This window comes from Gossypium hirsutum, chromosome D10 (genome assembly GCF_007990345.1).
Source record: "Gossypium hirsutum isolate 1008001.06 chromosome D10, Gossypium_hirsutum_v2.1, whole genome shotgun sequence".
NCBI classification, from domain to species: domain Eukaryota; kingdom Viridiplantae; phylum Streptophyta; class Magnoliopsida; order Malvales; family Malvaceae; genus Gossypium; species Gossypium hirsutum.
In genome coordinates this window covers 18,962,994-18,973,303 of record NC_053446.1, presented here as the reverse complement: position 1 = coordinate 18,973,303, position 10,310 = coordinate 18,962,994, and the positions used below count along the sequence as shown (strand labels likewise).

The following is a 10,310-nucleotide window of genomic DNA, read 5'->3' as shown; positions in this document are numbered from 1 at the left end:
TTTTAATTGAAGTGAAATGTATTCTTTTTAAGAAAGAAGTGAAATATATTAATTTTAGATATAATGTCAAATTTAACTTTCAATGCTTACATTTTTTGTCAATTTGGTCATTATTCTTTCTTTTTAAAGCTAAATTTAGCTCTCAACTTTTCAAAAATAATTCAATCGCTATTTTTTTAATGGAAATCCTAAATGTTATTTTTTAACAATGTTGGCATGACGACATGTGTGGCAATCCACGTTTTCTTCATATTGACATAACACTATTTGTTCTATATGTCACATTAATAAATAATTTAAAATTATAAATTAAAAAAAAGTATAAAAAGTTCATAAAAATAGCATGAAGTACATGTTGATTGCCATGTGGGTTGTCATTTTTAAAAATTTAACGTTTTAGTTAGTATTTTCTTTTAAAAAACAACAAATCCGACCTTTTTTTTTAAAAGTTGATGATTAAATTTGACTTTTTTAAAAGGTTGAAGGTCAATTTTAGCTCAAAAAATGAAAAGGCCAATTAACAAAAAAAATGTAAACACCGAGAACTAAATTTATTATTATACCATTTTAGTATTGTAATACATATGTAATTAAATTTTTATTATTTTATTTGGCAAAAAAATCATTATTTTATAATTAAAAATAGATAAATCAAAAAAATAAATAGAAAATACATATAAAAATAATACGAGTATAATTATTTTTATTTAAAACTTTCATAGTAAATAAATCTAAAAAAGATTTATGGGTTTTTTTTTTAATTGAAGGGGATAAATGGACATTTTTAAACTCTTAGGATAAGTGTATGATACACTAAACCTAAGCTTTAAGAGTAAGTATCTCACTCCTTACTATTATTAGGTCACCATGGGAATTAACTAAATTAAAATTAAAAAAAAGCATTAATTAATTTATCTCATTATAACTAATCTTTAAACTGGTAAATAATTCATATCGAATTTCAAATTTAAACATGGAAAGGGTCGTTGATATGTTAAAATATTTTTTTTAAAAATTCGGTTAGCGAGTTTCAAGCGACAATTTAACGATCGGTATAGTAGATCAACATCCATTGACGAGTAAAAGATATATTTTAAGTCCAAGTCTATTTGATGGTTAATGTCAGAGATCAGAAAAAAAAAAGTAATTTTAATTTTGGTTCGTAAATTCGTGACACTCAAAATTATTTTATTAAAAAAATCTGAACTATAAAAGAAATTTCGATTGGTACAAGCATTATAAAAAAAAATTATAATGAGTAAAAATAATTTAGTGATGAAGACACAAACACAGCAATGTTTTAGGGCAAATATGGAGAACCCATTTCACTATCTCTTGATTTTGTTTTGTTTTTTTTTTTAAATTATAGAGTATAAGAGTGAGAATGAGGAGGGCTAGTGCGCATGACTGTTGGCTTTGATTGCTAAAAGTTGTTGACCCATGTTCCTAACCTCAAGGCTGCCACTCCCCAGAAAGAAAACAATTTTAATTAGTTAATTAAAAGAAAAAGTGTAGATAAAGCAAATAAGTGCTTTTCTTCAACATTATCATGTGTTTCCATCATACCATTCAACTCTCCTGCTTTCACTTTTATGTTTTGATTTCCCACCTTGTCTGCTTTTCTTTCCTTTATTTTTATTATCTTTTTAAATATACAAATATTGAAATTTGATGCATGGCATGGCATGGCACTAATAAAGCTGAAAATATGTGTTCGATATGCAGCCGGTGATAAAGAATCCAGTAAGCGAAACTCTTTGTAACAAAATACTGAATTAAGGAACAGGGAAAATAAGGCACAAACAAAAATACAACATTAAAAGAACAAAGAATTGAGGGAAACTGGGGTGGTAGACTGAACTCTTTTCTTTTCTTCTCCTGTTGAACAAACTGGATTCATCTTCACCGGGAAACACCGCTCTGTTTCGTTCTTTTCTCGGACCCGAATAGCTTACTCCAGCTCTTCCTGGCCTTCCGAAGGGCATTGGATTAGCTCTAATATGTTCACTACTTCTTCCATGTCTGGTCTATTTGATGGCACTTGAGATGCACATATTAGACCAAGCTTTATAACTGGAATTGCCTCTTCTGTCGGGAAGTTACTACGAAGCCTCCCATCGACACATTCTTCCACCTTACCATCCTCTAGTGCTCCCCTTACCATTTCACACAGCACCACCACATCATCCTCCATGTATTCCACTGGCTTCTTCCCTGTAATCACCTCCAAGACCAAAACCCCAAAGCCATACACATCGGATTTCTCGGTTATTTTTACTGTCTTACAAGCGAATTCAGGAGCCATGTAACCAAGTGCACTTTGGATTTTGCTGCTTAAAACGCAGCGGTCTAATGTCGGCAGTAGCCTTGCAAGGCCAAAATCTCCGACCTTGGGCTCCCCGGAGCAATCTATAAGAACATTGATTGATTTAAGATTATAGTGAATGACATTCATACGGTGCAAATAGGCTAGACCCTTGGCCATACCGAGAATTATGTTGAATCGTTGTCGCCAAGAGGGGCAACTTCTGTCAGGCTCATGGAGGTGCTTATACAAGCTGTCATTCGAAACAAATTCATAAATGAGGAGCTGCAAAGAAGGAGTCCAGTAATATCCTTCAAGAGCTACAAGATTATGGTGCCTAATCTTTCCAAGTCTTTTAACTTCCCTTTCGAATTCGTCTTGAGACTTGATCAAACTTGAAACAGTCAGCTTCTTAATGGCCACTGAACGCCCATCACGAAGGATTGTTCGATAAACAACTCCAAACCCTCCACGACCAATCTCACAATCCTTGTTAAGCAAAGCATGGGCACCAGCAACAAAGTCGGCATCCCCTGAAAACATTACAAGCTTGCCATAGTTTGGATCATTGTTGGGAGAACAACTAAAATCTTCCCCTCCAGATAAGGTGAGAGCTGCAGGAGCACGAGACATAGAAGAACGGACATGGATATTGAGGACAGTGATAGCTACTACACCAATGACAATGAATGCCGCTGCACCAATGGCAATGAGGGCAGAGATGCTAAGCACAATTTTCTTGCGATGGTGATTAGGAGAGGAGCCACTGATGGAGTCTGACGAGTTAGGGTTGAGGACAATGGGCTTGGGATGGACAGCAGGGCAAGAGCGGTTGACAACCGAACCACACAACGATGGATTTCCCAAGACGGATGAAGTAGGAATGGTGTTGAAGAATCCCCCAAGTGGAAGTTCACCATGAAGGTGGTTGTGAGAGATATTAAAGAACATGAGTTGAGAAAGATTTGCTAGCTCTTTCGGTAAGCTTCCGGTAAAGTCATTCAATGATAAATCCACATACTGGAGGTTGCTCAAGTTTGAAATGGCAGTAGGGATCGAGCCAGATAAGTTGTTCCGGGACAGAATTCTGTACCATTGTAATGAAACCAGAACAAAACTGTTAATAGAATTCAAATGTAGAACGAGTTATGCTACATTGCAAGCAATGGCTTTGGTTCGGGGTTTCCACTAAACACTGCACAAACCATTAGCCTAAGATGATAGCAAGGAGCCTTTGATCTCCCTAGAGAATTACGAGGGTCATTTAGATATCATTGGCTTATACAACAATTTAGCAACATACTTTTGATAAGTTTAAGGAACTATGACCAGTCCCAAGCCAAATAGCAATGAAAATTTCAACTAAAGGTCTCACTGAACTAAGTTTAAGGAATAATAAATGCTTCAAGGATAGGTGTAATGGCTACCATGATCAAGATATATATAGCTCAATAAGCACTTAACAGGAACAAATACTTACAAAACTGTTAATGATGAACACTTGACTATCTGAGTTGGAATTTTCCCAGAAAGAAAGTTCCTCTGCAACCTGAGTTCCTTGAGTGAGACTGCTCCCTCAATCTCAGAAGGAATGCTTCCATTCAGCAGATTGTGGCTTAAATCAATAACTTGTGTTGCCTTCAATTCACCTATACTGGCTGGAATGGAACCAAAGAGATGGTTCCTGGACATATTAAAGAAGAGCAAGCTGCTAAGAACCCCAAGGTCTGATGGGATTTCACCAGATAAAGCATTTGAAGAAAGATCCAACATCCGAAGGCCTTGATAGGATGGCACCGTTGAAGCCAATGAAGGACTTTTTACGTTTCCCATAAGTTTATTCCCAGAAATCAGTGCACCCTGCACTCCCATCTTAAACATCCATGATGGAACATTGCCGGTTAACAAATTCTGGCTGACATCTATAGCCAATAGGTTATAACAATTAGCCATCGATTCAGGCAATGCACCAGTAAACTGGTTCATTGACAGATTCAATTCTCTCAGTAACTGCAGATTTCCCAGAGAAGATGGAACTTTACCAGAGAAATTATTTGCAGAAAGATCCAAACTTTCAAGGCTTGTCAATTCTCCAATCCAATCTGGAACTTGTCCCCTCAAAGAGTTTCCTCCTAAACTGATTGAACTACATGTACCAAGCTTCCTCATTGAATCAGGAAGGCTACCATAAAAATAATTATCACTGAAATCAACCGATTTCAAATGTGAACAGCTCCCAATATCCCCCGGTAGCCTCCCAGAGAATCTGTTGTTTCCTAAATTTATCTGTCTCAAATCATACAAATTCCCGATCCCTTCTGGAATCTCTCCTTCCAACAAATTACCAGACATATCAAGCGATTGAAGGCTCCTCAAATACCAAATCTCAGATGGCAACTGCCCTGAAATTTGATTAGACGAGAAGTTAACCGCCACAAGCGTCGAACATGAGCTCAAAGAAGCAGGAAGTTCCCCTGTAAGATTGTTCCTCGCAAAAGAGATCGACCTTAGAGACCCACATTGTGTGAAAAAATCATCAGGGATCGATCCCGACAAGCTGTTTCCACTTAAATCAATAACCCGCAAGCTCCCAATGCGAGAAAGCTCGGAGTTTATGGTCCCCGTAAGGTTGTTTTTGGAAAGTGACAGAACTTGAAGGAACGGTAGCCGTAATAAGCCACGACCAACATGACCAGAAAGAGATAAGCCATCGAGATGGAGCTCCGTGACCCGGTAAGTAGTCGGGTCACATTTAACGCCCATCCAGTTGCAGGGATCATTGTCATCTGCACTCCAAGACTGGAGCTTTGCAGTTGGGTCCTTGAGCCCTGCTTTGAAGAAGATTAACCCCAGAACGTCGTCGTTGAAAGTTGGCTGTTGCGACTCCACAACAACAGCTGAAACCAAAACCAAAACCAGAAAAACCAAGACCTTTAACACCATTTTCTTTCCCCCTTCAACTCAAAGAAATGCTAAACTTCCATGGTAATGGTATTATAACAGGGGGGAAAAGGACAGAGAAGAAGAAGGAAGTGTTTAAAAATGGTGAAGGTAGAAAAAGGACAAAGAAGATAGATAATGAAGAAGCTGAGTTTGGACGAATATAAAACAAAAACAAAAAACAAAGCGATAGTGTGCACACCAAAACTGCTTTCCTTCCTATTTTGGTTTGAGTTTGAAGCTAAGGAAAACGAAGTCTTAAAACCCCCAAAGTGAAAAAAAAACTAGTGATTAACTCAAGCTTTGGGAAAAGGAGGGAAACAGTGAAAGAGGTAATGGGTTGAATGGAGCAGAGCTGAAAAGGTGGCGATGGAGAAGAAATAAAGAGGAAAAAGAAAGTAAATGAATAGTCATTAATGATGGAAAGAAGTGTAGATGTGGTTGGTGTCGCTACTGTAACTGTCGTTTTGGTTCTAACTATATAACAAAGTGAGGGAGAGGAGATAGAGTAAAGAAGGGGGCAGCATCTAAAGCTAGGATTTTTATTTTGATAATTCTAAGGTTTTTCAATAATTACAATAAATTTTAATTAAATGAAGAGTAAAACAGATCATATTAGACAATGTGATTGCATGGAACATCAACATTTTTATTTAGTATTTTTTGTCTTTGGGTTTATGTATTCTGTCTTTTTTATACAGATTTGGTCAAACAAGGATCCTAAAGTAATGTACACGTGGCAGCTTCTACTTGCATCACCATTTGACATAGTGCAATCATATTTCTCCCCATGAATTTCTCGATGCTCTTTTTTCTATTTATTTTTTTTAATGCTTAAAAAAGCAAAAGCAACCCAAAAAGTAAGAGTACAATATATAAATCTGCAATCATTCCTTGTGTGTTGCAATGCAAACAAATTCAAAATTACGTGATTTTCAAGTCTTCTCCATTTCACCACTTTTTAGTATTTCAATCCATTCTAAATGTAAAATAAGTCGAATTATTTTATTAATATTTAAGACACTTATGAAGTTTTAACTGGAATGATCTGTTTCTAGAACTCCAAGTTCTGTCCCGACAATTTTAAATTTAAAAAATAAAAACCAGATGGAGTTTAAAGTGGTTTAGGGAAGGTGAAAATTGAAGACAGCAAGACGACAACACCTGCCTACCCCTTTCCGCTTTGTTGTTTCACAACCAAACACATGACGGTTTTACTTTCACTTTCACCGGAATTTCTCGGCACGCACCCATCCGGGACGACCATCTCATCATCACACATGAGTGTCCACCATAGGAGTAGGAATTTTTTTAGTGCGACTCATGTGTGAACCTTTTATTTAAGTCATTCCATCTTTGGGAAAAAAATTAATATAACTTCAAACTTGAAATGATCGGATACCATAATTATAAATAAATGTTACGTTAGTATTTTGAATTTTTTCAAAGATCCAATTACTTAAAAAATTTATAGATATATTGCACTAAAAAAGTTTGTACCATGATAGATACGCAATGAAATATACGGGGAAAGTTAGCAAAAAAAAGTTTATTTAAAAATTAATTAGGAAATTAGACAGTTTTTGGAGAGAAACAAAAAAACATGTCTCGATCCTTCCAAAAATTGTTTTTTTTTGGTGTTGGGTGTTGGAAATTTGAGGAGAAAGATTTATTTGTGTTTGTGTTTTAGGGAGAAATTGTGATAGTTTTAAAGTGTGTTTGAGTTCATGGTGATTCAGTGGCACTTAAAGACCTACACATTTTCTGTCCTGTGCTGGGAGTGCACCATCACTTTAGAAGATGTCCAATTGCAACTCGAGCTCCTTGTTCACGGTGGATATATGGTTACAGTTGAAGTATAACCTGGGCTCTCAATTGACGGTGGTTATGCGGTAACGGGTTCAAGTTTCATGCCCCTAGAAAAGGATGCTTTATAAACCCTATACATAAGTTTAAGATCATAATCATAGGGAAAAAAGGCCTCACCAATATAATCAACTTATTCTTTTTCTCTATCGAAGTAATATCCTTAACCTTATTGTCTGAAACATGTGTCAGAGGTGGGGGCAAGAAGACTTTCAGGGGAATGACTGTGACGGCGGAGAAAAAGCTGAAACACAAGTCGGAATGACAACGATTGTAGTTATTAATAAGTTATTTAATCACAACAATCGTTGCATGTGTCTTGGCACGTCTGGATTGCATGAGTTATGTCGACGAAGCTTACAAATTAAAACACATATATAAAGTATGGAAATATGAATTCTCATTGGTCCTAAATGAAAGTATGTGGTTGCTTATCTCGAGCGCTTCATTCGAGTTGGTACTGGATATTACGTTATATTGCAAGCCAAAAGGTCGATCAAATTTTACTCGAATACATAATAATATGGATATTTGGGAGAGGATAAACCAACCAAGCTTATGCAGTTATTATAGGAACCCAGGGTATAGTAAGCCAATATGTCCACACTTTGGGGCAACATAGAGGAAAAGACCTAATTTGTCCACAAACTAAATGATGGTTTACATGAGAAAAAATTAAAATAAAAAATTCATCATTGTCGTCGGCCCGAATGTGTGCCACAAGTTGATGGGTGTCGATTACGAGGAGGATTTCGTCGTCGTTGAGGTTCCAACTTCTCACCTTATTCATCTTCATCTTGACCTCCACCTCCATATTGATCTCTATCTTCATCTCGTTCCTCCAAGCTAGAGTGCATTTGCGTCTTAAGTTCTCATAATATATCGTCCGTGGTATTAATAGATAGTTACAAAGATGACCCACCTCTGAAGAACAATGATGATGGGGGTGTTTGCGACACTATCAACAGATAAGTGTATGGTGTTGAATAATTCAATTGTGGATAGAATGTTGGAATTGTAGACAATGGTAGATACATCGGTGTTGTTGTCGGTAGTGACTTGTAATATGGTCTTGAGGATAGAGGTGGTGCAAAAAATTGCCTAGAAAAGTTGTTGAAGCATGGTAGGATGGTGTATAATGTGGTGCTTGTGTAAAAAAAAATGGGGTTAGTGAAAGCACTAGAAAAATATGAATCATACTGACTGGGAGGTGGTGCACCCACCAATGTCTTATGTGGGGTTGGAGATGATGATGATTCTGTTGACGCATATACTTTCGATCGCGGCCTCATATGGGGTTGTTTTGGCTTTCTACAACAACATTTCTTTCTTCTTTCATTCTCCGGCAGTAGATATGACTTATCGTGAACTCTAAATCATGTCATTTAATCTGGATAGGTCACCAAATCTGATCGAAGAATTGGTTTGCACATATGTAAAAAATTATATCTATGTTCCCAAAATGTAGATATATTTGACATGGAATTTAGGTCAATCTTCATCGACTCTCCCCCGCAAGGTAATCTGGTGAAGTTCATCGAGCTCTTGGGGTAACGGCAAAATACTTTGCATAAACTCGAACTGGCGCATCACTTGATCAAATTCGTGCATCTCGACTGTTGTAAAAATTATCAATGACACTTTGACGTACTAGATATTGCGAGTCGCCAAAAATTCGATCAGGATGCATTCTTGAATTATTGAATCAAAGTATTTCATCCATTCAATTACAATATGAAATTATAAATTTTATTATGTACCTAACATTAAATTTCAAATTTGTACGTAAATATTATATAATTGAAAATTTCAAAAACTAACACCGGCTTCTAATTGTTGATCAAACAATAGCCGAATATCTTCGAGCTCGTCCAATATACCCACATGAATCGCGTCATTGTTCCACCTATTTAAATAATATGTTATTTAAAAAATATAATAATTAAAAAATATTATGATAATTGTATTATTTAATGAATTTTACCTTATTACGAGTGGAAATTCATAATGGGCATTTACTCAGGGACGAAAAATAGAAGGCGATACGATGCCCATGATTGAAGAATGAGTATGCAACCATCGATTTTAATTTTTTGTACTTCTATTGTGCGACACATCTCTTGGTACAATGTTGCCAACACAATTGACCTCCAACTAAGTTGCCCGCTTCTTTTAAATCAACTAGTTGTAAGAGCCACCTTAAATGTATCAGATTTTGAGATCTACCTGGCATTAGAAGACCCCCGATTAACCTCATGATGAATGTTCACATGTATTGTTGTCTTTCAACGGCACTAGTGAAGTTGTCGGTATATGAGAAATTGTCTTTTAACCATTTCATCTTTGTCCGACTACTACTAAACTTGTTTGGCACATTGTCTAATAGTTGCTTGCAAATTGCGCTCCAATCGCCAACGCCCACTACCCCCATAACGACTACCCCACTAATTAGTAAACCGAGTTGTAATGCTACATCTTACGTGTAATTATACACTCACCGCATGGAAGATGGAATGTGTGTGTGTGTCAGGTCTCCATCTTTCCACCAATGTGCTAATAAGTGCGAGATCCAATTTAGTTCCCCCGAGCGTACGAGACACGTGTAAGAATCTCCCCTTTTGCAAGTGTTGTTCAATAACACGTAGCGCCCTCACACTTAAATTGTATACATACATTTCGATAATTCGATCTTCGGTCTGATTATATAAGTATAAAATATTAATAAAATTAATAATGTTAGCTGAGAGAATTGAGAGAATATGGTTTGAATGCAAAAGAAAGAAATGAGTTGAGTATATATAGCAAATAAACTAGCTGTTAGAAAAGAAAAAAAAAGTTTTAGCGATTTGAAAAAAAAATCGTTGGAAATTGGCCATTGGATTTTTTTATCATTGCAAAAATTTATTGTTGCACTGAGGTGTGTAGGACACGCTTTCAGTCCCCTAGTTATCACATCAGCTGAAAACGCATCCTGCTAGACGGATTTTCTGTTTCTCTCCAAAATCGACCTATTTCTCTAAATTTGAGAAAAAAACAACCTAATTTCTTAATTAAGTTTTAAAATTAGTCTTTTCTTCTAATTAACCTAAAATATATGTACATAGGGAGGGTCAAATTGTAACAAAATGCTTGACTTATTGGGAAATGAGATTTGATCTCTTTTTTTACCATTATAATATTGGGGAAAAGGAAATAGATG

General features: G+C 36.1%; 1 protein-coding gene across 1 annotated transcript; it reads right to left on the bottom strand.

Moving 5' to 3' along the window:
* Positions 1–1,732: 1,732 nt before the first annotated feature.
* Positions 1,733–5,866, bottom strand: LOC107914527 (leucine-rich repeat receptor-like protein kinase PXC2). The gene is made up of 2 exons (XM_016843471.2): positions 3,786–5,866; positions 1,733–3,392 (listed from the first exon to the last, which is right to left on the bottom strand). Exons 1-2 carry the CDS (start codon positions 5,246–5,248, stop codon positions 1,952–1,954), a joined length of 2,904 nt encoding a protein of 967 aa, XP_016698960.1. The 5' UTR covers positions 5,249–5,866; the 3' UTR covers positions 1,733–1,951.
* Positions 5,867–10,310: the final 4,444 nt, after the last annotated feature.

Bases quoted from the DNA above. Each gene is read 5' to 3' on its own strand.
- LOC107914527 (XM_016843471.2), bottom strand. From the start codon at position 5,248: ATGGTGTTAAAGGTCTTGGTTTTTCTGGTTTTGGTTTTGGTTTCAGCT. The intron at 3,393-3,785 runs GTAAGTATTTGT...ACAATGGTACAG, and splicing joins TGTTCATCATTAACAGTTTT to AATTCTGTCCCGGAACAACT.